The 27,545-nt window shown below is 39.7% G+C and overlaps 1 protein-coding gene across 2 annotated transcripts; it reads left to right on the plus strand.

Annotated features, from left to right (window-relative positions):
- Positions 1-835: 835 nt before the first annotated feature.
- On the plus strand, positions 836-21,660 carry LOC110300373 (alpha-defensin 31-like). 2 transcript variants are annotated; one of them, XM_085844346.1, is made up of 3 exons: positions 836-961; positions 20,726-20,849; positions 21,432-21,660. In XM_085844346.1, exons 1-3 carry the CDS (start codon positions 944-946, stop codon positions 21,524-21,526), a joined length of 237 nt encoding a protein of 78 aa, XP_085700472.1. In that variant the 5' UTR covers positions 836-943; the 3' UTR covers positions 21,527-21,660. The 2 variants fall into 2 exon arrangements, with proteins under 2 accessions (XP_085700472.1, XP_021026199.1); XM_021170540.1 differs by lacking the exon at positions 836-961 and having other exon boundaries at positions 20,678-20,849.
- Positions 21,661-27,545: the final 5,885 nt, after the last annotated feature.

Below are 27,545 nucleotides of genomic sequence, written 5' to 3' on the forward strand. Positions count from 1 at the left end.
TTACCCAAAAGATAGATGAAGAAACTAAAACTGAGCCAGATTAAGAAGACCAGGCTTTGTCTGTCTCCTTTGGAGGTCCAGAAGGCTCTACTCTTCAAGATGCAGGTGAGTGCTGAAGCCCTGTGGGATGGTGGCTTAGAGTCCTCTGAGAGATGGCTGAAGATGAGCATGGAATCATGTCAAGAACAGTCTGGTTCAGGCAGTTGTCCCTTGACCTCTAAGAGCTTTCCTGTCTTATTCATAGAACTAACAGTGAGAGTCAACTTTTGATCTAAACATTTATCTGTGAGAAACCTTCAAAATATAGAACATATTGATAAAACATTTTATAACTGATTAATACTTTTTTTAAAGAAGAAGATTTTGTTTTGCTTAAAAAAAATTGACTTAGGAACCAAATGTCAGTGTATGTATGTGTTCTGTCAGGGAAATGCAAAGAGTGTGAAAAAATTTGGTGTGGGTGTCATGTCCTGTACACGATCAACAGTTGTTAAATGTCTCATGTCCATGGTGCTGGCTGTGATGTCACTAGTACAACAAACCTACTCTGTACTATGTACAGTACATCTTCAAAGGATTGTTTACTACCACACACTGCTGGTATCCTTACTTAATGCCTGATGCTTTGTTTGTATCCTCAGCCTGAAGAAGATTTCCATGGTGCCAGAAGTGCCCATTGTGCTCAAAATGCATGGTGTGTCCAAAATGCTTCCCTGTGCCTGAAGTGGCTATTGTACAATGAAAGGCAAAATAAAACAACCAAAAGAATAGTAAAGTTAAAGAAAATATTCCAAGTCTGATGGTGGCACACTCTTTTCATCTCTGCAGTTGAGAAGTGGAGGCCTGCAATCTCTGTAAGTTTGAGACCAGCTTGCTTGCTGTACAAAATGAGTTCCACGACAGCCAGAGGTGCAAAGAGGAACCCTGTCTCAACCACCCTCCCATGAATTGCCCAAACAAGGTAATAGGAAATAGAAAGATATCTCCAAAAAATACCTTTGAGTTATTTACATCAACATTTCTTAAAAAGAGTTTTCTGTGCTCAACTTTCACAGGACATTTGGATTTCTGGTGATTATAATAAGTATTACTTTATTATTTTATCTATTTACCTATTTCTAGAGTGTACACAAATGCCAGGTTACACTGACTTCACATCAAACCCTAGAAGAGGGAGTTTGCAGATATACATTAAGGAGCTGCTATTAGCCCAAAGGAAGGAATTAAGAGAGATATCCAGAGGAAAGGCTATGAGACCAAAAGGATAGAATTTGCAGATAACCCCTAAAGAGAGGCCCAGAAGCCCTGTAGAAGCAGCAGCAGCCATCAGTTCTGGAATCCCACTCAACCTTGTACCTGCATCCACAATTTTTCTCCTTGACATCTCTCACAAATATTTCTTTTCTCCTTGTCTCTCATTCTACTCATAATTCAACAAATGGACAAACATCTATTTCTGTTGTTACTACAGGTATTTCCTACTTATTTCCTTTTAATTAGGATGCCTAGAGAGACACACATGTATGTAATTTTTAAGTGTTATTTTTGATAATCGAGATTATTCCACCATAATGTCTAATACAAATTTGACATTTTTAGCACACAACTTCTTTGTCATTAAGGCCTTTTCTTTCTCCTTCAAGTGAACATCTTGCTCAAACTGTCCTGTAAGTAGCAGAGGCTGAGGGTGGGGGAAATAGAAAATTGGACTCCAGCAAGCTTGTTGCTTATTTGTAGGATCAGAGGTCATGGCCTATGGACACAAACTTTTGTTATTCCACCTCATGTACAGTACTGAACCACAAGATGGGCCTTAGTTTTAATAGTTTATTCCTTCCTACAACTGTCTGCATCCCAGAATCCTCGATGAACCAATTGTTCCTGTCCAGTTTTGTGCCATAGAGTAGAGTGGAAGTCAATAGAAACCCATCCACCATTTCCTGGACAGACCAAGTCCATTTACAAAGTAATGGTCATATATGCAAATTATGACTTACAATGCCTGATAACTAGCTTCACTTCAACTCTTTATAGATAAAAAAGTAAGAATTCTCACTCATTCTCAAATGCAGGGATATGTCAAGCATAGACTCACATTAGGTGATCAGTCACCTGTTGGCTTCTTGGCACAGAGCACAAATATTACCCAAACTGAGAAGAGACAGTTCTTTGAAATGCAAAACAATTGATAGAGAATGCAGGTTAGTAGTTGAGGCCAAGGAACTACCCAGCAGCCATTGAACAACCTCAACTTGATGACTTTGAATAAGATGAAAACTCTCTAAGTTTCTATTAAAACTCAGTTTCTAGGGAAACTGCTTAACAAAAGCCTTTCCCTGACAGGATCATAAGAGGCCTCTGCATCCAGTTAGCCTTCACTCTGCACACACTTAGCTCATGCTCCCTCATCCTGCAGAAGTTCACCTGCTTCTCTGTTATTTTCCTGGTAGTCCTCAGGGCCTCAGGATGCGGCTGTCGGAGAAAAATCTGAGGCATCTCTAGACCAGGAATATCTTGGGTAGGGAACCATAACATGATCAAAGAACAGGTGAATGGCCGCATACAATTGAAGTTAGATAGCTAGAGATAAGGGACTAGATACATTAAACCATTCTAGAAACACACTCACTCACACACACACACACACACACATTTGAATATAAATATGTCTGTATTTGGTTTCAGACCCTGGGACAAATGACTTGGTGCATATTTTATATACCAAAGTTAAACTTGCCTTCAGATTCTCCCAGCATTCCTCAGTCCCTCCCTGGCATAACCTGCCCCCAACCTTGAACCTTCCTTCCTGGGTTGAGCTGCCTTTTCCCCAGAGGCTCTTCCCTATATAATCCAAATAGTTTGTGCTCACTCTCTTTCTCTCTGTCCCTTTCTTCTCTCTTTCTCTTTGCCTACTCAACTCCCTCTCACTTTCCCCATCTCTTGTCAAGGATGAGAACCAAATATGTATAGCAGATTTCCTTCTTCCATGAACTTGATTTCCAGATATTCTTAAAATGTACTGACTATAAGTTAGAGGAGACCAAACTGTGAGTAGTTAATATTATATTTAAATATTTAACTTTAACCAGAGAGTCTATTTTATTCTAATAATTAGAAGAAATTGTAGACAGTGGAGAATTTTATGAGTGTGTATCAGCATATGGGCAGGGGTTGTGAGTTCCAGGAACACCAACAAGAAAAGCAGTAAGAAAAATTCTCACATCCTGGAGATGTACAGGAACGATAGGTCTTATGTATCTTACTTCCTACCAGTTAATTTGTTCAACCTGCATGCTCTGATGTAGCCAGCACAGCAAACCCATTATTTTCAGCATGGGACTTCTCTCAGATTCTCTGCTATTGAATAGTAAGCCTGATTTTAGTGCCTAATGTCCTCTGTGTCTCTAGGTCCACCACTGGAACATTTCATCATAAAAAGGGATCCACCAGAAGACAGTGACTTAATGACTTATTTTAGAGGATGAAGTTCATCTCTATGTTTTGTAAAGGAAGTAGACAACAGGAAACTCCTAATCTGCTTTCTTACTATATGGGAATATTTAATACTCTTTTCTTTTTCAGTTTGTTTTCTTCTCAAGATACCCTGTAACTTCTATTTTTTTCAACTCTTATTTTTAATGACGTTTCTTAAATGATTTAACCTCTCTTTTATCCCAACACACACCAGATGTACTGGAAAAGAAAGGATGGGGGGGAGAGGGCAGTGGGCTTATTCAGCAATGGTAGTTTGGAGCAACTTCCATCTGTGTTGTCTGGAAAGAGGCAATTCAGTTCACAGGTTCACAGCTGCAGATCAATCCACTTGCAAACACTTCACAGATATAAAAGCAGTCCGGGTTTGATAGTCAGGATAGCAAGGAGGAATCTGCAGCAATGACATTACCTAGCAGAGACAGCCAGGCCTTATTATTCTCAGCAAGAGTCAGCAGGAGGGGCCAGCAGGAATGCCTGGAGAAGTTCTCAGCTGTGCCTCTCTCAGGGAGAAGATTAGTGATGACTCCAGACCAACAAAAGTTGCACAGCTAGCTCTACCAGCAAGCCTACCTCAGACTTCATCACTGTTCATTGAGTCCTATTTACACCCTCCAATCACAAAGTGTCCTCCATGGGTATTGCCTGAGCATGTGTCTTCCATAAGCTGCAGCACCTGTCTCAGCTGATATCACTATTCGAATTTGCCCCAGTCCACAGAAGCTACAAAAAAAAAGTCAGAGCACACAACCAGAAGATTTTTGGTGCTTTTCTCTCTATGGAGTCTCAGCAAATGTAGGTCAACTACACCATGTATTATGGATTAATACATTTGTGTTGTTAGCAAAGAATCATTCATCACGTGTCCTTTCACATGCTTGGTTTAGCAGAACATCCTTTCTCCTGTGTCTGCTTCAGGAAAATATTCCTTCACAAATCTATCTTAGTATTTTACCTGTGTCCACTTCAGCTCAATGTTCCCTCACATGTTTGCCCCAGCAAACACCATCCAACAAAACTATGTTTAAAGAACCCTTATGTTTCCAATTCAGTGCCCTCTAGAAAATCCTTACTATATGTACTTCATTAATATTTGGTGATAGCATCAAAAGCTGTTTACACCAATCCATGAATCCAGTGATGATGTTATACCTAGTTGACAAGGATCCTCATGCTCTGTTGCCATGGCAAACACTGCACACTCACTCTGCATGCCTCAACCCCATCACCTGTGCAGATTATTACCTGGGACACCTCCTTCAAGTCCTGGATAAAAGGCAGAGACTCTTCCCCATCTTTCTCTTTTTCTTCTTCACTTCCTTCCCCTTTTTAAGAAAGGACCTCTTTCATGTGAACTGTTCTGGCATGGCCTGATCTGTCCAGGCTCAAGGCAGTTTTCAAGTAACATTTGGTATATGCCTTTATGAAGACTCTTGGATTTGAAAATAAGAAACTTATCATTACAAAACCTTTATAAAAATAACCATAGGTCCCAGTGATATGGGCTCAGAAAACAATGAAAGACCATAGACTCAACTTAAATTGTAATTAATTGAAGTTTTATTTCATGATGCAGCTGTACTCAGTTGCCATGGTTGGATTTGCAACTGAGACCCAGCTAAAAGGGAAGAGCCCTTTAATTGTAAAGGACCACAGTGCTCTCTTCTGGAGTTCCCTAAAGTGTGAGAGAACATCTGGTGTCTTGCATTTCTGGAATTCCTTGTATTGTCTTAGGCTCTGGTTGCTCTCAGAACTCTAGAAGGTTGGAAAATAATCATTAATTCCTGATGAGGTACAAGTTGACACTGAGTCTCTAGGGCTGCCCTACCCCAGAGACTTTCCCTTATGTAATCTAGACATGTTCTCTCCTCTCTCCTCTTCTCTCTCTGCATGCAGGCTTTCTCTCTTTCTCTGGCCCTTCCCCTGTGTCTTTGCTCCACTTGGTGACTTCCCTGGTTTCCTTCTTTTGGACCAGGAAACTCAACTTAGAGTAGTTTCTTAATAATAATACTTGTTTATAGATTTGTTTGTAATTTACGTATATAAGTTGTCACAAATTAGTAGCTTTTACAAGATTAGTATTTTACAAATTTAATGTTGAGCAATTTTATTAATTTAATTTAACTTTTTTAATTGTATATTTTCCTTGTTCACATTTCAGTTGTTATCCCCTTTCCCAGTTTCCCCTCTTCAACACCCTATCCCATCCCCCTTACTCTGCTTATATGAGGATGCTCCACACCTACTCACCCACTGCTTCCTCACTCCCCTGGCATTCCTCTACACTGGGGCATCAAGCTTTCGACAAAGGGCCTTCCCTCCCATTGATGCCAGACCGTTAGTCTCCTTCAGTCCTTTCCCTAACTCCTCCTTTGGAGACCCTGTGCTCAGTCTGATGGTTGGCTGCAAGCATCCCCATCTGCACTGATCTTGTAGACCCTCTTAGGAGACAACAGCACAGGGCTCTTAACAGGAAGCACTTCTTGGCATCAGCAATAATGTCTGGTTTTGTTGTATGCCTGTGAGATGAATCCTCATGTAGGGCAGTCTCTGGATGGCCTTTCCTTCAGTCTCTGTTGCACTCTTTGTCCCTGTATTTCCTTGATTATGCTGTTCTCCCTTCTAAGAAGGACTGAAGCATCCACACTTTGGTCTTCCTTCCTTTTGAGCTTCATGTGTTCTCTGAGTTGTATTGTGAGAATTCCATGTACTTTGCCTAATATCCTGTTATCAGTGAATACATACCATGTGTGTTATTTGAGTCAGAGTTACCTCATTGAGGATATTTTCTAGATACTTCCATTTGCCTTTGAATTACGTGAAGTCATTATTTTTTAATAGTTGATTAGCAGTCCTTTGTGTAAATGTACCACATTTTCTGTATCCATTCCTCTGTTGAGGGAAATCTGTGTTATTATATTAGCTATTATAAATATAGCTACTATGAGTATAGTGGAGCATGTGTCATTACTACATGTTTGAACAACTTCTGGTTGATTTTTGCTCAAGAGTGATATAGTTGTTTCCCAATGTAATACTATGTCAAATTTTCTGAGGAACTGCCAAGCTGATTTCCAAAGTGGTTGTACCAGCTTGCAATCCCACCAGCAATGGAAGAGTGTTCCTCTTTCTCCACATACATGCCAGCATCTGCTGCCACATGATTTTTGATTGTAGCTATTCTGACTGGTGTACAGTAGAATCTGGATAATTTTGATTTGTATTTCCTTGATGACTAAGGTTGTTGAACATTTCGTTAGGAGCTTCTTGACCATTTGAGTTTCCTCAGTTGAAAATTCTAAGTTCAGCACTGTTCTCTACTTATTGTTGATAGGGTTATTTGGTTTTCTGCATTCTAACACCTTGAGTTCTTTGTATATATTATATATAACCCCTCTGTCATATATAGGATGTATAAAAATATTTTCCCAATCTGTGAATTGCCATTTTGTCATATTGACAGTGTTCTTTGCCTTACAGAAGGGTTGCAGTTTTGTGAGGTCCAATTTATCTATTCTTAATCTTAGAGTGTGAGCCATTGATGTTCTGTTCAGGAAATTTTGACCTGTGCCCATGTATTCGAGGTTTTCCCCCCAATATCTCTTCTATTAGATCCACAGTGTATCTGGTTTTATGTGGAGGTTCTTGATCCACTTAGACATGAGTTTTGCAAAGGGAGATAAGAATGGATCAATTTGGTTCTGACTCTGGGACTCAGGCAAGATTGCTATCTTGTATCCTGGGTCTCTCAGAGACCAGTCCATGCAGGAGAGCATGTGGGCTACAGAAGCAACAGAACTTCTTGGACTGGGTCCCTTCAGGCCATCATCCTCAACCAGGAGGCAGAGCTGAGACCCATACCTTTTTGCATCTTCCCTGCCAGAGGAGAGTTGGCCTCCAGAAAGAGTTCTGATTCTGGGACTCAGAGAGAGTTGGACTCTCAGGAGTGCTGACAGAGGCTAACAGAATAACAGGAGGAACAAGTTCCAACCAGAGAGAGCTAGAACATCTAACACCAGAGACTACTGGATGGCAGAAGGCAAATGTAGGAATCTTACTTACAGAAACCAAGACCATTCGGCATTGGCATCATCAGAACCCAGTACTTCATCACAAAGGGTCTGAGATACCCAACATATCTGAAGAGTAAGATTCAGATTTACAATCATACCTCATGATGCTGATAGAGGATTTAGGAAGGACATTAATAACTCACATTAACATTAATAAAAGTAAACACTGCTAAACAGGTAGAAGTACTTAAAGAGGAAACACAAAAATCCCTTAAGGAATTACAGGAAAACACTACCAAACAGGTGATAGAAGTGAACAAAACCATCCAAGATCTAAAAAGGAAAATAGGAACAATAAAGAAAACCCAAAGGGAGACAATTCTGGAGATAGAAATCCTAGGAAAGAAATCAGGAACCATAGATACAAGCATCAGCAACAGAATAAAAAAGATGGAAGAGATAATTTCAGGTGCAGAAGATTCCATAGAATTCATGGACACAACAATCAAAAAAATGCAAAATGCAAAAGGATCGTAACTCAAAACATCCTGAAAATCCAGGACACAATGAGAAGACCAAACATACGAATAATAGGTATAAAGGAGAATGAATATTTTCAATTTAAAGGGCCAGTAAATATCTCCAACAAAATTATAAAAGAAAACTTCCCATACCTACAGAAAGAGATGCCCATGAACATACAAGAAGCCTACAGAAATCCAAATAGACTGGAATAGAAAAGAAATTCCTCCTGACAGAAATAATCAGATTAACAAATGCACTAAATAAAAGTAGAATATTAAAAGCAGTAAGGGAAAAAGGTCAAGTAACATGTATAGGCAGACCTATTAGAATTACACAAGATTTCTCACCAGAGACTATGAAAGCCAGAAGATCCTGGACAGATGTTATATGGACCCTAAGAGAATACAAATGCCATCCCAGGCTTCTATATCCAGAAAAACTCTCAATTACCATAGATGGAGAAACCAAAGTATTCCATGACAAAACCAAATTCACACAATACCTTCCCAGGAATTCAGCTCTTTAAAGGATAATAAAGGGAAAACAGCAACACAAGGAAGGAAACTGTTCCCTAGAAAAACCAAGGAAGTAATCATCTTTCGACAAACTCAGAACAAGATTGACGCACACACATAATTTTCCCTCTAACAACAAAAATAACAGGAAGCAACAATCACTATCCCTTCTTTTACCTTTTTAAACAAAATGATTTACTTATTTTCATTTTATAAGTGATTTGCCTGTATGTATGTATGTATGTATGTATGTATGTATGTATGTATGTGTCTATTGTCTTTGGAGACCACAGTAGATAGGCAAATTCCCTGGAACTGGAGGTCCATTATGGTATGTGCTGCTAAGTGGGTGTTACAACTGAACATGGATAGGCTACAAGAGCATCAAGTGATTTTTGCCTCTAAGCCATGCCTCCAGCCTAAAATTTTCTTCAATTAATCTATAGGTTCTGTTCAAAATGTCTGGAAATTATCTCTTTGTTACATATGTTAAAATTCTCCTTAAAGTTTAACCATTTTCTTTGTCTAGTTTTGTTTGCTGTTTTAAAGAACCTGGTATTTAATTTTCTTCAATAATATTCCTGTGTATCCTTTCTTTCAATTTAAATCTGTAAAACTCAAGCTTTTGTGTTTTAGTGGCATTAGGAAAATTCCTACCACATCCTGTGTTTGATACAGAATTACCTTTCTTACCAACCAACTGCCACAACTGAGTAAGTTCCACCTTCTCATGGAAGGTGTTAAGGATCTTTAATTTTCCAACAGATGATATCACATGTGACTTCCCAAGTAGACATTGAGAAATAGGGTTGTGGATGGAGCAAGAGGGCCAGAGACACTGAAGTGATGTTGGAAAAAGGAAGGAGCACTTTGTAGTCCATTGCTATTTCTCCTTGTACTAAATCTTTTCCAAGTATCATCATGTATTCAAACATGGCCTAAAAAGAATGGACGTTAACCTGTAGTGGACTCTGGAACCTCAAATCTTACACATAACACACTTGTGCACATGGGAGGGCTAATGCTCCTCCTTACTCACAGGCATTAGTACTCTGCTGACCCTCAGGAGGTACTAGGTTAGATGGGTCACAGCTTGAAAACTTGTTTCCTCTCATGCTCTCCTGTACTGCTTACTAAACTCTAAGACAGGGGAGGTGTTCACTTCTGCACTTGTTTTCCATCATAAGCCAGTGTGTAAACACTCAATAGAACTCTCAGTTTCCCTTAATAATCAACGTATTTTTATTAGCAGTGATCATACATGTGAGTTATTATTTGTGATAACTGGTAAAAAATAAAATATACAAAGAAAGGTTTTGTTCAGATATTTCAAGGAGATACAGGTTATTTATTGGTGGTCTCTCATCAAAACCCAGAGGAGGACTGCTGGTGAGTGGAACACAGCTTCAGCTCCAATCCAATTGCGCGGGACCTGAGACTGCATTAGTTAGGGAAGCAGAAACCGGCCTGAGTAGGGCCACAGGCCTCATCCGGCCGGATCAGCGCCGGGGTAGCGGGAGCACAGGGTTGCCTGACACCCGCCAGCTACCCACGACCCCCGCCGCAGGATTTTGGGACTGCTGGTGAGTGGAACACAGCTTCTGCTCCAATCCAATTGCGCGGGACCTGAGACTGCATTAGTTAGGGAAGCAGAAACCGGCCTGAGTAGGGCCACAGGCCTCATCCGGCCGGATCAGCGCCGGGGTAGCGGGAGCGCAGGGTTGCCTGACACCCACCAGCTACCCACGACCCCCGCCGCAGGATTTTGGGACTGCTGGTGAGTGGAACACAGCTTCTGTTCCAGTCCAATCACGCGGGACCTGAGACTGCTCTGGTTGGGGAGAGAGAAATCCGGCCTACATAGGGCCACAACCCTCTTCCGGTCAGAAAAGCACAGGGGCAGCTGGGGCGCAGGGTCGGCTGACACTCACCAGCTACCCACAACACCCACCACAGGATCTTAAGACTTCTGGAGAGTGGAACACAGCTTCTGCTCCAATCCAATTGCACGCGGGACCAGAGACTGCATTAGTTAGGGAAGCAGAAAAACAGCCTGTGTAGGACCACAGGCCTCTTCCGGCTGGACCAGCACCGGGGTACCGTCAGCTACCCACGACCCCCGCCACAGGATTTAGAGACTGCTGGTGAGTGGAACACAGCTTCTGCTCCAATCTTTAAACAGTGACAACGATAACAACTAACCCCAGAGATTACCAGATGGCGAAAGGTAAACGTAATAATCTTACTAACAGAAACCAAGACCACTCACCATCATCAGAAACCAGCACCCCCACTTCGCCCAGTCCAGGGCACCCCAACACACCGGAAAAGCTAGACACAGATTTAAAAGCATATCTCCTGATGATGATAGAGAACTTCAAGAAGGACTTTAATAACACACTTAAAGAAATGCAGGAGAACACTGCTAAACAGGCAGAAGACAATAAAGAGAAAGCACAAAAATCCCTTAAAGAATTGCAGGAGAACACTGCTAAAGAGTTACAAATCCTTAAAGAAAAACACGATAACATAATCAAACAGGTAGAAGTCCTTACAGAAAAACAGGAAAACACATCCAAACAGATGATGGAAATGAACAAAACCATACTAGACCTAAAAAGGGAAGTAGACACAATAAAGAAAACCCAAAATGAGGCAACACTGGAGATAGAAACCCTAGGAAAGAAATCTGGAACCATAGATACGAGCATCAGCAACAGAATACAAGAGATGGAAGAGAGAATCTCAGGTGCAGAAGATTCCATAGAGAACATCGGCACAACAATCAAGGAAAATGTAAAATGCAAAAAGATCCTAACTCAAAACATCCAAGAAATACAGGACGCAATGAGAAGACCAAACCTACGGATAATAGGAGTGGATGAGAATGAAGATTTTCAACTCAAAGGACCAGCAAACATCTTCAACAAAATTATAGAAGAAAACTTCCCAAATCTAAAGAAAGAGATGCCCATGAACATACAAGAAGCCTACAGAACTCCAAATTGACTGGACCAGAAAAGAAATACCTCCCGACACATAATAATCAGAGCAACAAATGCTCTAAATAAAGATAGAATACTAAAAGCAGTAAGAGAAAAAGGCCAAGTAACATATAAAGGCAAGCCTATCAGAATTACACCAGATTTTTCACCAGAGACTATGAAAGCCAGAAGATCCTGGACGGATGTTATACAGACACTAAAAGAACACAAATTCCTGCCCAGGCTACTATACCCAGCCAAACTCTCAATTAACATAGATGGAGAAACCAAAGTATTCCACGACAAAACCAAATTCACACATTATCTCTCCACGAATCCAGCCCTTCAAAGGATAATAACAGAAAAAAACCAATACAAGGACAGGAACCATGCCCTAGAAACAACAAGAAGGTAATCCCTCAACAAACCTAAAAGAAGACAGCCACAAGAACAAAATGCCAACTTTAACAACAAAAATAACAGGAAACAACAATTACTTTTCCTTAATATCTCTTAATATCAATGGACTCAACTCCCCGATAAAAAGACATACACTAACAAACTGGCTACACAAACAAGACCCAACATTTTGCTGCTTACAGGAAACTCATCTCAGAGAAAAGGATAGACACTACCTCAGAATGAAAGGCTGGAAAACAATTTTCCAAGCAAATGGCATGAAGAAACAAGCTGGAGTAGCAATTCTAATATCTGATAAGATTGACTTCCAACCCAAAGTCATTAAAAAAGACAGGGAGGGACACTTCATACTCATCAAAGGTAAAATCCTCCAAGAGGAACTATCAATCCTGAATATCTATGCTCCAAATACAAAGGCAGCCACATTCATTAAAGAAACTTTAGTAAAGCTCAAAGCACACATTGCACCTCATACAATAATAGTGGGAGACTTCAACACACCACTTTCACCAATGGACAGATCATGGAAACAGAAACTAAACAGGGACACAGTGAAACTAAGAGAAATTATGAATCAAATGGATCTGGCAGATATCTACAGAACATTCTATCCTAAAACAAAAGGATATACCTTCTTCTCAGCACCTCATGGTACCTTCTCCAAAATTGACCACATAATTGGTCACAAAGCAAGCCTCAACAGATATAAAAATATTGAAATTGTCCCATGCATCCTATCAGATCACCATGGCCTAAGGCTGATCTTCAATAACAAAATAAATAATAGAAAGCCAACCTTCACGTGGAAACTGAACAACACTCTTCTCAATGATACCTTGGTCAAGGAAGGAATAAAGAAAGAAATTAAGGACTTTTTAGAGTTCAATGAAAATGAAGCCACAACATACCCAAACTTATGGGACGCAATGAAAGCATTTCTAAGAGGAAAACTCATAGCTCTGAGTGCCTCCAAAAGGAAACTAGAGAGAGCACACATTAGCAGCTTGACAACACACCTAAAAGCACTAGAACAAAAGGAAGCAAATTCACCCAAGAGGAGTAGACGGCAGGAAATAATCAAACTCAGGGGTGAAATCAACCAAGTGGAAACAAGAAAAACTATTCAAAGAATCAACCAATCAAGGAGCTGGTTCTTTGAGAAAATCAACAAGATAGATAAACCCTTAGCCAGACTCACTAGAGGGCACAGGGAAAGCATCCTAATTAACAAAATCAGAAATGAAAAAGGAGACATAACAACAGATCCTGAAGACATCCAAAACACCATCAGATCCTTCTACCAAAGGCTATACTCAACAAAACTGGAGAACCTGGATGAAATGGAGAAGTTCCTAGACAGATACCAGGTACCAAAGTTGAATCAAGATCAGGTTAATGATCTAAACAGCCCTATATCCCCCAAAGAAATAGAAGCAGTCATTAATAGTCTCCCAACTAAAAAAAGCCCAGGACCAGATGGGTTTAGTGCAGAGTTCTATCAGACCTTCAAAGAAGATCTAATCCCAGTTCTTCACAAACTATTCCACAAAATAGAAACAGAAGGTACTCTACCCAACTCATTCTTTGAAGCCACAATTACTCTGATACCTAAACCACAAAAAGACCCAACAAAGATAGAAAACTTCAGACCAATATCCCTTATGAATATTGATGCAAAAATCCTCAATAAAGTTCTTGCTAACCGAATCCAAGAACACATCAAAACAATCATCCATCCTGACCAAGTAGGTTTCATCCCAGGGATGCAGGGATGGTTCAATATACGGAAATCCATCAACGTAATCCAGTATATAAACAAACTCAAAGACAAAAACCACATGGTCATCTCGTTAGATGCGGAAAAAGCATTTGACAAGATCCAACACCCATTCATGATAAAAGTCTTGGAAAGATCAGGAATTCAAGGCCCATACCTAAACATGATAAAAGCAATCTACAGCAAACCAGTAGCCAACATCAAAGTAAATGGTGAGAAGCTTGAAGCAATCCCTCTAAAATCAGGGACTAGACAAGGCTGTCCACTTTCTCCCTACCTATTCAACATTGTACTTGAAGTCCTAGCCAGAGCAATTCCACAACAAAAGGAGATCAAAGGGATACAAATTGGAAAAGATGAAGTTAAAATATCACTTTTTGCAGATGATATGATAGTATATATAAGTGACCCTAAAAATTCCACCAGAGAACTCCTAAGCCTGATAAACAGCTTCGGTGAAGTAGCTGGATATAAAATTAACTCAAACAAATCAATGGCCTTTCTCTACACAAAGAATAAACAGGCTGAGAAAGAAATTAGGGAAACAACACCCTTCTCAATAGCCACAAATAATATAAAATATCTTGGCGTGACTCTAACTAAGGAAGTGAAAGATCTGTATAATAAAAACTTCAAGTCTCTGAAGAAAGAAATTATAGAAGATCTCAGAAGATGGAAAGATCTCCCATGCTCATGGATTGGCAGGATCAACATTGTAAAAATGGCTATCTTGCCAAAAGCAATCTACAGATTCAATGCAATCCCCATCAAAATTCCAAATCAATTCTTCAACGAATTAGAAAGTGCAATCTGCAAATTCATCTGGAATAACAAAAAACCTAGGATAGCAAAAACTCTTCTCAAGGATAAAAGAACCTCTGGTGGAATCACCATGCTGGACCTAAAGCTCTACTACAGAGCAATTGTGATAAAAACTGCATGGTACTGGTATAGTGACAGACAAATAGACCAATGGAATAGAATTGAAGACCCAGAAATGAACCCACACACCTATGGTCACTTGATCTTCGACAAGGGAGCTAAAAACATCCAGTGGAAGAAAGACAGCATTTTCAACAAATGGTGCTGGCACAACTGGTTGTTAACATGTAGAAGAATGCGAATCGATCCATTCCTATCTCCTTGTACTAAGGTCAAGTCTAAGTGGATCAAGGAACTTTACATAAAACCAGAGACACTGAAACTTATAGAGGAGAAAGTGGGGAAAAGCCTTGAAGATATGGGCACAGGGGAAAAATTCCTGAATAGAACAGTAATGGCTTGTGCTGTAAGATCGAGAATTGACAAGTGGGACCTCATGAAACTACAAAGCTTCTGCAAGGCTAAAGACACCATCAATAAGACAAAAAAACCACCAACAGATTGGGAAAGGATCTTCACCTATCCTAAATCAGATAAGGGACTAATATCCAATATATATAAAGAACTCAAGAAGGTGGACTCCAGAAAGTCAAATAACCCCATTAAAAAATGGGGCTCAGAACTGAACAAAGAATTCTCACCTGAGGAATACGGAATGGCAGAGAAGCACCTGAAAAAATGTTCAACATCCTTAATCATCAGGGAAATGCAAATCAAAACAACCCTGAGATTCCACCTCACACCAGTCAGAATGGCTAAGATCAAAAATTCAGGTGACAGCAGATGCTGGCGAGGATGTGGAGAAAGAGGAACACTCCTCCATTGTTGGTGGGATTGCAAGCTTGTACAACCACTCTGGAAATCAGTCTGGCGGCTCCTCAGAAAATTGGACATAGTACTACCGGAGGATCCAGCAATACCTCTCCTGGGCATATATCCAGAAGATGTCCCAACCGGTAAAAAGGACACATGCTCCACTATGTTCATAGCAGCCCTATTTATAATAGCCAGAAGCTGGAAAGAACCCAGATGTCCCTCAACAGAGGAATGGATACAGAAATTATGGTACATTTACACAATGGAGTACTACTCAGCTATTAAAAAGAATGAATTTATGAAATTTCTAGCCAAATGGATGGACCTGGAGGGCATCATCTTGAGTGAAGTAACACAATCACAAAAGAACTCACACAATATGTATTCACTGATAAGTGGATATTAGCCCAAAACTTAGGATACCCAAGATATAAGATACAATTTGATAAACGCATGAAACTCAAGAAGAATGAAGACCAAAGTGTGGACACTGTGCACCTTCTTAGAATTGGGAACAAAACACCCATGGAAGGAGTTACAGAGACAAAGTTCGTAGCTGTGATGAAAGGATGGACCATTTAGAGACTGCTGTATCCAGGGATCCATCCCATAATCAGCTTCTAAACGCTGACACCATTGCATACACTAGCAAGATTTTGCTGAAAGGACCCAAATATAGCTGTCTCTTGTGAGACGATGCCGGGGCCTAGCAAACACAGGAGTGGATGTTCACAGTCAGCTATTGGATGTATCACAGGGCTCCCAATGGAGAAGCTAGAGTAAGTACCCAAGGAGCTAAAGGGATCTGCAACCCTATTGTTGGAACAACATGATGTACTAACCAGAACCCTGGAGCTCTTGTCTCTAGCTGCATATGTATCGAAAGATGGCCTAGTCGGCCATCAATGGAAAGAGAGGCCCATTGGACTTGCAAACTTTATATGCCCCAATATAGGGGAATGCCAGGGCCAAAAGAATGGGAATGGGTGGGTAGGGAAGTGGGGGGCGCTATGGGGGACTTTTGGGATAGTATTGGAAATGTAACTGAGGAAAATATGTAATAAAAATTAAAAAAAAAAAAAAAAACCCAGAGGAGGGAATTCACAGAGATAGAGACCAAAGAGAAGTTGTAGAGATACCATCTGTCAGCAGATGCATTTCCACCTTGATCTCTAATCAAGTCCTAAGAAATGAAAACAAATTATCCCAATAAATGACAGAGGTATCACTCTGAAACACATAAGTTAAGGTCGAACATTAGGTGTTGGCAAAGCCCAAGAGATTAGGCCACATCTCTGTAGCCTAATCTTTATTCTCTCTGAGTAATGCAATTATCTTCATCAAGGTTCAATTACAAACCCCCAAAAACATTGGTCAATAAAAGCAGCTACATTGTTGGGTTATTGTGAAAACCACTTATAAGAAGGGAATAAAGATCTTAGCAACTAGTAACTATTAGCTAATATAATAAGCTGTACATATTACATGAGTTGAGAATACAGCCTGGCTTATCAACAGGGTTGAAGTTATCATGGTTTGTATGAAGTTACAACACAAAGCTGTCCTAGCTCTGCAATAAATGAAAATTTAGTGTTGTTACTTTTTATACAAAGTGGTCAAGTTTGATGGCATATAAATGTTTTATACAATAGCAAATGCTTATATTTGTTAAACTAACAGGGAATGCAGATCCTAGTATAAAATACCACAAAAATGTTATGGCATTAATCTCCTGGTTAAAGAGACATCACACAAAATAAGCAGTTTCCCAAGTTAGGGTAAAAGACGTGACTAGTAAGGATAAATGAGACTGGGATGAGCTGAGAACTGATGGAGTACATTCCAGATCTAATGATAATGGGAAGAAGAAAAATAGTAAAAGTCTGAAAGAGTAATGTGCAGATATTTCTGGCCAGAAGACTATGATGAAGGGTGGTTGATGGGAAGGGGGCTGAGCTTCATCTTGGGCTGAGGAATGTCCTCAAACCATGGAGACAAACCTGCTTGGTTTATAGATGCATGTTGAGGATCTAGAGAGAAGTCTAGTGCAATTCTAATTATAACGTCAGTATAGGATTTCTGATTCCATCCCCAATAGACACACTTTTTCTCTGTGCTTTCCACAGAGGGGCTAGAGTCTCAGTCAGAAGCTGTGACGTGGGCCTGTCACAGAGTTGGCTGCTATGAGCCAGTAAAGCATGTGTTGTCCATTTGAAGTTTCTGTGATCAGTGAGATATTTTCAAAAGAACTTGGGCTTCTATAGGGTATTTTTTTCATGCTATCACAGGTTTCTCACTGCAATTTCTTTAGAGGTCCTCTGTAGTTATAAGTGATGGCCTCTTGCCCATGTGGTGGAACTTGCTGAAATTACCATGTTGATAGAGAAGATGTGACTTCAATAGGGACGTGTCTTCTGAGCATCACAACCCAGAGGAATTCTCAGTTTTTATAGAAACTGGAAGTTCCTGAATTGCTACATCCACTCCAGTAGTGACTGTCATCACAGTCCAAAAAGCCTGAAAGCAGTCCCGAGGCAAAGAGTTTCACAGAAAGGTAGCCTCCTGGAACCTTCACATTCCCATAGCTAGAATGCCCAAGATTTGCCCATGCCGTATTGTGGAGGGTCTTGCATGCTTTCTTACAGTATTTTACTGGATAAGAGTTAGAAATCTCAGGGCAGGCTTAGCAAAGTATAGGTAGAATCTTCATTACAGCCAGGTATAGCAGACTACATTGCATATTAGAAGAATGTTGATAAATTCTTAGGCAAATGGAGATGCCCTACAGATACTTAAAAGAACAGCCAAGTTACTCTCATATGCAAGAATTTACCAAGGCTTAGGAAAAGGGGGGTTGTGGTGTTGCATTATTCATGATAAGGTCTGCTAGAGCAGAAACCCCTGGTACTAGCTTTCACAAGGCTCAAAGGAACAGCATAAATTGTGACTAGGGTGTGAAATTCTTACCTGTTTAGTTGACTCTTGGCCAGGCTGTTTTATCTTTACTGTAAATATTTCCTGGTTCCTGCCAGTCCTTTGAAGTCATTCCTCTGTTTGTGTCAGATACTTCAATGGACTTTGACTGCTGACAACCCTACTCCTTTGTTTTTTATATTATATAAGAGTGGTGTTCTCTTTGTGAAGAATTACATCCAGATACAGCACTCCCTTGTGTCTGTGTCCAGTTGTCACCTTTCTCGCCAATTCCATGCCCACCTCTCTGGAACCTTGATTTCCCACAGATTGAGAGAGGCTGAAGTGGGCCTGTCTGTGGCACTCGATATTTGTACAAGGCCAAGAGGATGAACTTTCTGAGACTCTTTTGGATTAGGCTAAACTAGGGGTCATTTCTTTGGACAAAAGCATGCTCTCTCTAACTATACACAGGGAAGTCTGCCTTGTGAAGGTTATCATTTTTGTAAACTTTGTTTTATATTTATTCCCTTATTGTACGTGTAGGGAGAACTCATGTGCCACAGAACTCACGTGGAGGCCAGAGGACAGCTCTTGGCAGTCTGTTTGCTGCTTCTAATATGTGGTTCCTGAGACTTGAACTCAGGTTGTCAGGCAAGGTGGTGCTGTCTCTCCCTGTTAGTTAGTTGTCTTGGTTCTCGTTTATTTCATTTCAGTTACTGGCTGTCTTTATGCATAGCTTGTTGCTGTTTTTGTTGTTTTCATATTTTTTTCTCTTGAATAGCCTTTCTCTTTGATTTTTACTATATTTCTCATTACGTGGACTCATTGATATTCCTTCTTGAAGTATCATGTCACTGTTTGAATGATATTGCTTCAGAAGAATATATGACCTTATCACATGAGAGATGCATTTGTGAGAGTGTGTACCAGGGCAGCAGCATCATTTGATCTTCTTCCTTTTACTCTGCATCTGGAAACTGTGATCATCTTTGCAAATGCTACTACCTGGAGTCAGAATTTTGTTTAAAACAGTTTGATTTAGGAGTCTGACACTTGCATTCCTGAGACTCTTGACTAGTCCTCACAGCACCATGGGTAAATGGCATATAAATTCCATTTCTCAAAGTGAGCGGTAATTTAATTTCTCTTCAATCTTGGTACTCTGAATGAGCAGCTTGTATCACATCTTAGATATGAATGAAAGACTCAGAGTCAATAATGTGAATTGTAGGACTACTCCAAAAATTATTGGATAACTCTTGGTTATGCTTGGAGATGAAGAATGAGCATAAAGTAATTACCCGTGAGTAACATCTTGTTAAGAAATTGAGGAATCAAGGATATTTGTCACAGAGGCTTCATGACAGTCAGCAGCATAGTCAATTGTCACAAGTAGACTGTGCATGATTGCTTTTGCTTTTAAGCTCTGTGGGATCTGTATAAGTATTTTATGCATATAGCCATATAATGATAGACACTAGTATTTTCTTATGTATTAGAAGACTTCAAAAATCACTAAATTCAAACAAATGGAAGAGGACGTTTGTTTTTTTTTTTTAATAGACTCAGAGATAGAAATGACCATAAATAATTTAAAGCAGGAGAAAAAATTTGATGTGTTTTAGTTATTTTTTCTACTCTCATTAACTAAGAGAAAAAAGTTCCATAAATTCTCATATAAGAATCAAGGCACTTCACTGCATGGTTCTCAGGAGTGAAGAGGCACCCAGAGCACACTCTTATGATATATGTTCTGTCACTCTGACTTCTTCAGAACAACCCACTCTAGCTTCCCTCTGACAAACACTGTCTCTTGAACTCAGTTCACTGGAGATAAATGGCCATTTTACTTTCTTGACCCCAAAGGAGGAGATTCATAAAATCTTCCTTCATGAGGGTGATTGATAATACCCTGAATCATGCAAAGAACTGACTGTCCAGTCTGCCTGGTCAAGGTCTGGTCCAGGCTCCAAGTTGAAAAGACAGTGATCCTTTGCTTCATGTCCTTATTAAAATAGGCAATGCCCAGCTTGTTGCTTCCCCGACCATTGACAGGTAAATATTCAAGCAGATGGGAAACAGGAGAAGATAGCAAGGCCCCTTCATCATTATTAGTGGGAGGGTAGGGAGGCATTGAACACACAGAACAATATCAGGATGGTAGCCTTGAGGACAGAGGGTCATCAAAGGGAACTTGAGTGTAACAGCCTCTCCCAGTTCCCATCAATGAGTGCCTTCTCTCAGTGGGGACCCCTCTCTGCCCTATAAATGCAGGCTGGATCGTCACTCTCCACACATTGGGCCCCTGCTCACCAATCCTCCAGGTGACTCCCAGCCATGAAGACACTTGTCCTCCTCTCTGCCCTTGCCCTGCTGGTCTTCCAGGTCCAGGCTGATACTATCCAAAACACAGATGAAGGGACTAAAACTGAGGAGCAGCCAGGGGAAGAGGACCAGGCTGTGTCTGACTCCTTTGGAAGCCCAGAAGACTGTGCTCTTCAAGATGCAGGTGAGTGCTGGTACCCAGTGTGAAGGAGGCTTGGTGTCTCCTGAGGGAGAGTTGGAGATGAGCCCTGGAATTCTGTAAAGGGCAGTCTGGTTCATATAGTTGTCCCTTCATCTGCTAAGATCTTTCCTGTCTTATCCATAGAAGTAACAGTAAGAGTTAAAGCAGTGTATTTGATTGTCTTCCTTTTAAGGTTTTTGATCAAAAACTTTACCTGTGAAAACCTTTAAGATATAGAACATGCTAATAAGTCGTTTTACACCTGATAAATAGTTTTGTTAAGGAAAAAAATCTATTCTGCTTATAAAAAGTTGACTACTGAGCCAAAGGCCAGTGTATGTAACAATGTGTTGGGTCAAGAAAATACAAAGAGTGTGAAGAAATGTAGTGTGGGTGTTATGGCCTGTATGTGATCAAGTGTGATTTAGTATGTGTTAAGTATCTCATGTCCATGGTGCTGGCTGTGATGTCATGAGTACAACAAACCTACTCTGTACTATGTACAGTACATCTTCATAAGATTGTTTACTAACACACACTGCTGGACTCCTTACTTAATACCTGATGTTTTGTTTGTGTCCTCAGCCCGAAGAAGGTCTTTGCTGTGCCCACAGTGCCCGAGGTGCCAGTCGTGCCCACTGTGCTGGAGGTGCCTGAGGTGCAATTGCAATCCAAAATAAACCTACAATTGGCACCAAAGTTCCAAATAAACAGCACAAATTCTGCTGCAGCTGAGCATAGAATCCGGGTCAAGATTACCATGTTCTCTTGAACCTCACTATCTGTCAAGACCCTTGTGCTTAGCCTTGATTGCTCTTCCTTCTCCAATAAACTCCTTGCAGAAAAAAGAATCTGTGTTTATGTTTCTTTGAGCCTTTCTATGTGGCTTAGACAGGACTCTTCTGAGCCATGCAGCAGAATCTTCAGTGAATCCTTTGTAAAATAACTCTTGGTTCCATTTTAGCAGTCATATCAAGGATGAGCAGGAGGTTAGATACACAGAGACAAGACAATCTGCTCTAACCACTTCTCCATCAACTCTGCTGTGCTTTACATTACACTCACAGTCAAAAATAAGTCCCATACTTTCATGATCCATTTTTTTCAGTTGAAGGACATTATGTCCCTTCCTTTCTATAACTGTTGAATATTCAGAAGCAATGAAGATGGTTGAGCAAGTAACTGTGAGGGCCGACCTGAGTCCTTGGGCATTTGCCAAGGAGTAGTACAGCTGTGTCATGGAGATTTCCCTGCAGTTTTGTGACAGTTCTCCACACTGATTTCCTTAGTTCTTGTGCCAGCTTGCAATCCCACCAGCAGTGCCTGTGTGTTCCCCCTTCCCCTAGATCCTCACCCCTATTTGTGTACAATTGAATTCTTCATCTTAGTCATTCTGACTGGGTTTACATGAGCCCCCCACCCCCCAAAACTTTGAAATTCCAATCCTCTGATAGCAATATTGAACACTTTAAAATATACTTATTGGCAACTTTTATTAATTCTTTGAAAGTTTCCAAAAACTAGTTAGCCTCTTTGGATAATATTCATCAGTGCACAAACTCTTCCCAGAATCACCCCCTTCCCTAAACACCCTAATTCATTTCCTTTTTCTAAACCATTTGGATCAATTTGTGCTTGTCCTTATGTTTTTAAATTTTCCACTGGAACATGGTCCTTTCATAAGGAGATATACTCATGAAGAACTGTCTTTCTCACCCAGCAGCTAACTATTGGCAATACTTCCACTACAAGGGGTAGAGATTTTGTATCCATCTCCCATTATAGCCCTATCACCACAATCATTCCCGATCTCATTTCAATATTCTGTTTGTTTGTATTTTTTCCAAAATTCTCTGTTCAGATTCATATGTGATTTTTAATTGGGTTGTTTTATTAGATTCTTAATTTATTTTCCTAGTTCTTTGCATATTTTGAATACTAACCTATAGCAGATGTATAGCTTTCAAAGGGTCTGTACCACACTGTGATCTTCGTGTTTACTGGATTGAGTATTTCCTTTGCTATAGGAAGGTTTTAATTTTACAAGGTTCTATTGTCAGTTGTAGGCCTAAGTCCCAAACTGTTAGCACTAGACACGTAGATATATGAGCAGCGTTACACAGACTCTGTTATAGAAAATGGTGTGGAGAGGTATGCATTAAAATTATGTGCATATGTATATACATGTGCCAATTATCATTTAAGAAGTGATAGTACCTAGCTCTTCATAAATATAATAACTTACCATGGTTGTGCATGTTTTATAAAATGTTTGAAATCTTTTCTTTAAGGCATTTTTTTCAATTTTTTATTAGATATTTTCTTCATTTACATTTCTTTTTGTTTGTTTGTTTTTGTTGTTGTTGTTGTTGTTGTTTTTTTTGAGACAGGGTTTCTCTGTATAGTTCTGGCTGTCCTGGAGCTCACTTTGTAGACCAGGGTGGCCTTGAACTCAGAAATCCACCTCCCTTTGCCTCCTGAGTGCTGGGATTAAAGGTAAGCACCACCACAGCTGGCTCTTCATTTACATTTCAAATGCTATCCTCAAAGTCCCTTAGACTCTCCCCCTGCCCTACTCCCCTGCCAAACCACTCTCACTTCTTGGCCATTCCCCTGTACTGGGGCATATAAGGTTTGCAAGACTGATGAGCCTCTTCTCAATGATAGCCAATTCGGACATCTTCTGCTACATATGCAGCTATAGAAACAAGCTATGAGGGTACTGGTTAGTTCATATTGTTGTTCCACCTATAGAGTTACAGATCCCTTCAGCTCCTTGAGTACTTTATCTAGCTCCTACATTGGGGGCCCTGTGTTCCATCCAATAGATGACAATGAGCATCCACTTTTGTATTTGCCAGGCACTGGCATAGCCTCACAAGAGATAGCTATAACAGGGTCCTGTCAGCAAAATATTGCTGGCATATGCAATAGTGTCTGCGTTTGCTGTTTTTTTATGGGATGGATGCTGGGTGGGCAGTCTCTGGATGGTTCATCCTTTCATCTCAGCTCCAAACTTTGTCGCTGTAACTCCTTCCATGGGTGTTTTGTTCGCTATTCTGCAGAGGAATGAAGTATCCACACTTTGGTCTTCCTTCTTCTTGATTTTCTTGTGTTTTGTATATTGTATCTTGGGTATTCTAAGTTTCAGGGCTAATATCCTATTATCAGTGAGTGCATATCAAGTGAGTTCTTTTGTGAATGGGTCACCTCACTCGGGATGATATCCTCCAGATCCATCCATTTGCCTAAGAATTTCTTAAATTCATTGTTTTTAATAGCTGAGTAGTACTCCATTGTGTAAATGCACCACATTTTCTGTTTCCATTCCTCTGTTGAGGGACATCTGTTTTTTTCTAGCTTCTGGCTATTATAAATAAGGCTGCTATGAACATAGTGGAGCATGTGTCCTTATTACCAGTTGGAACATCTTCTGGGTATATGCCCAGGAGAGATATTGCTGGATCTTCCAGTAGTACTATGTCCAATTTCCTGAGGAACCACCAGACTGATTTCTAGAGTGATTGTACAAGCTTGCAATCCCACTAGCAGTGAAGGAGTGTTCCTCTTTCTCCACATCCTCACCAGCATTTGCTGTCACCTGAATTTTTGATCTTAGCTATTCTGACTGGTGTGAGGTAGAATCTCAAGGTTGTTTTGATTTGCATTTCCCTGATGTTTAAGGATGTTGAACATTTCTTCAGTTGCTTCTCAGCCCTTGGGTATTCCTCAGTTGAGAATTCTTTGTTTAGCTCTGTACCCCATTTTTAATGGGGTTATTTGAATTTCTGGAGTTCAGCTTCTTGAGATCTGTATATATTGGATGTTAGTCCCCTATCAGATTTTGGATTGGTAAAGATCCTTTCCCAATCTGCTAATGTCCTTTTCATCTTATTGACATTATCTTTTGCCTTACAGAAGTTTTTCAATTTTATGAGGTCACATTTGTTGATTCTTGGTCTTACAACACAAGTCATTGCTCTTCTGCTTATGAATTTGTTCCCTCTGCCCATATCTTAGAGGCTTTCCCCCACTTTCTCCTCTATAAGTTTTAGTGTCTCTGGTTTTATGTGGATCTACTTAATCTTGAGCTTTGTAAAAGGAGATAAGAATGGATCAATTCACAGTCTTCTATATGATAACTGCCAGATGTGCCAGCATCATTTGTTGAAAATGCTGTCTTTTTTCCAATGGATGGTTTTAGCTCCTTTGTCAAATATCAAGTGACCATAGGTGTGTGGATTCATTTCTGGGTCTTTAATTCTATTCCATTGATCTTACTGTCTGTCCCTGTGCCAGTACCATGCAGTTATTTTTTTATCGCAATTTTTCTGTAATACAGCTTGAGGTCAGGAATGGTGATTGCACCAGAAGTTCTTTTATTGTTGAGAATATTTTTTTGCTATCCTATGTTTTTTGTTATTCCAGATGAATTTGCAAAATGCCATTTCTAACTCAGTGAAGAATTGAGTTGGAATTTTGATGGGAATTGCATTGAATCTGTAGATTCCTTTTGGCAAGATAGCCATTTTGACTATATTGATCCTGCCAATCCAAGAGCATGGGAGATCTTTCCATCTTCTGAGATATTTTCAATTTCTTTCTTCAGAGACTTGAAGTTCTTATCATACAGTTCTTTCACTTCCTTAGTTAGAGTCACACCAAGGTACTTTAAATTATTTGTGACTATTGTGAAGGGTGTTGTTTCCTTAATTTCTTTCTCAATCTGTTTATCCTTTGTGTAGAGAAAGGCCACTGATTTGTTTGAGTTAATTTTATATCTAGCTACAGCACTGAAGCTGTTTTTCAGGTTTAGGAGTTCTCTGGTGGAATTTTTAGGATCACTTATATATACTATCATATCATCTGCATATAGTGATATTTTGACTTCTTTCCTCCAATTTGTATCTGCTTAATCTCCTTTTGTTGTCTAATTGCTCTGGCTAGGACTTTAAGTACTGTATTGAATAGGACAGAAGAAAGTGGGCAGCCTTGTCTAGTCCCTGATTTTAGTGGGAATACCTCAAGTTTCTCTTCATTTAGTTTCGTTGACTACTGGATTCCTATATATTGTTTAATTATGTTTAGTTATGGGCCTTGAATTTCTGATATTTCTAACTACATTGACTTTTTTTTGTATATTAAACCATCCCTGCATTCCTGGGATGAGACCTACTTGATCATGATGGATGAGTATTTTAATATGTTCTTGGATTTGGTGAACGAAAATTTATTGAGTATTTTTGCATTGATATTCATAAGGAAAATTGTTCTGTAGTTCTCCTTCTTTCTTGGGTCTTTGTGTATTTTAGGTATCAGTGTAATTGTGACTTCAAAGAATGAATTGGGTAGAGTACCTTCTGTTTCTATTTTATGGAATAGTTTGAGGAGAATTGGAATTAGGTCTTCTTTGAAGGTCTGTTAGAACTCTGCACTAAACCCATCTGGTCTTGGTCTCTTTTTGTTTGGGAGACTATTAACAACTACTTCCATTTCTTTAGTGGATATGGGACTGTTTAGATCATTAATCTGATCCTGATTTAACTTTGGTCCCTAGTATCTGCCTACAAAATTGTTAATTTTATCTAGGTTTTCCAGTTTTGTTGAGTATAACCTTTTGTAGTTGGATCTGGTGATATTTTAGATTTCCTCATGTTCTATTGTTTTGTCTCCCTTTCCATTTCTGATTTTGTCAATTAGGATACTGTCCCTGTGCCTTCTAGTTAGTCTGGCTAAGTGTTTATCTATCTTGCTGATTTTCTCAAAGAAACAGCTCCTTGTTTTTTTTGATTCTTTGTATAGTTCTTTTTGTTTCCAATTGGTTGATTTCAGTCCTGAGTATGATTATTTCCAGCCATCTACTCCTCTTGGGTGAATTTGCTTCCTTTTGTTCTAGAGCTTTTAGGTGTGCTGTCAAGCTGCTAGTATATCCTTTATCTCATTTCTTTTTGGTGGCACTCAGATCCATGAGTTTTCCTCTTAGGACTGTCTTCATTTTGTCTCATAAGTTTGGGTATGTTGTGGCCTCATTTTCATAAAACTCTAAAGAGTCTTTAATTTCTTTCTTTCTTTCTTCTTTTTCCAAGTTATCATTGGGTAGAATGTTGTTCAGCTTCGACATGAATGTTGGCTTTCTATTATTTAATTTGTTATTGAAGATCAGCCTTAGTTCGTGGTGATCTGATATAATGCATGGCATAATTTCACTACTTTTGTATTTGTTGAGGCCTGTTTTGTGACTGATTATATAATCAGTTTTGGAGAAGGTACCATGAGGTGCTGAGAAGAAGGTGTATCCTTTTGTTTTAGGATAAAATGTTCTGTAGATATCTGTTAAATCCATTTGGCTCATAACTTTTGTTAGTTTCACTGTTTCTCTGTTTAGTTTGTTTTCAGGATCTGTCCATTGATGAGAGTGGGGTGTTGAAGTCTCCCACTATTTTTGTGTGTGGTGCAACGTGGGCTTTGAGCTTTACTATAATTTCTTTAATGAATGTGGATACCCTTGCATTTGGAGCATAGATGTTCAGAATTTATAGTTCATCTTGGTAAATTTTACCTTTGGTGAGTATGAAGTGCCCCCATGTCTTTTTTTATTACTTTGGATTGGAAGTCGATTTTATTCTATGTTAGCTTGTTTTTGGGACCATTTGCTTGAAAAATAGTTTTCCAGCCTTTTACTCTGAGGTAGTGTCTGTC

The sequence above is a fragment of the Mus caroli genome, unplaced genomic scaffold, assembly GCF_978045245.1.
Source record: "Mus caroli unplaced genomic scaffold, Mus_caroli_1 scaffold_10, whole genome shotgun sequence".
NCBI lineage: Eukaryota > Metazoa > Chordata > Mammalia > Rodentia > Muridae > Mus > Mus caroli.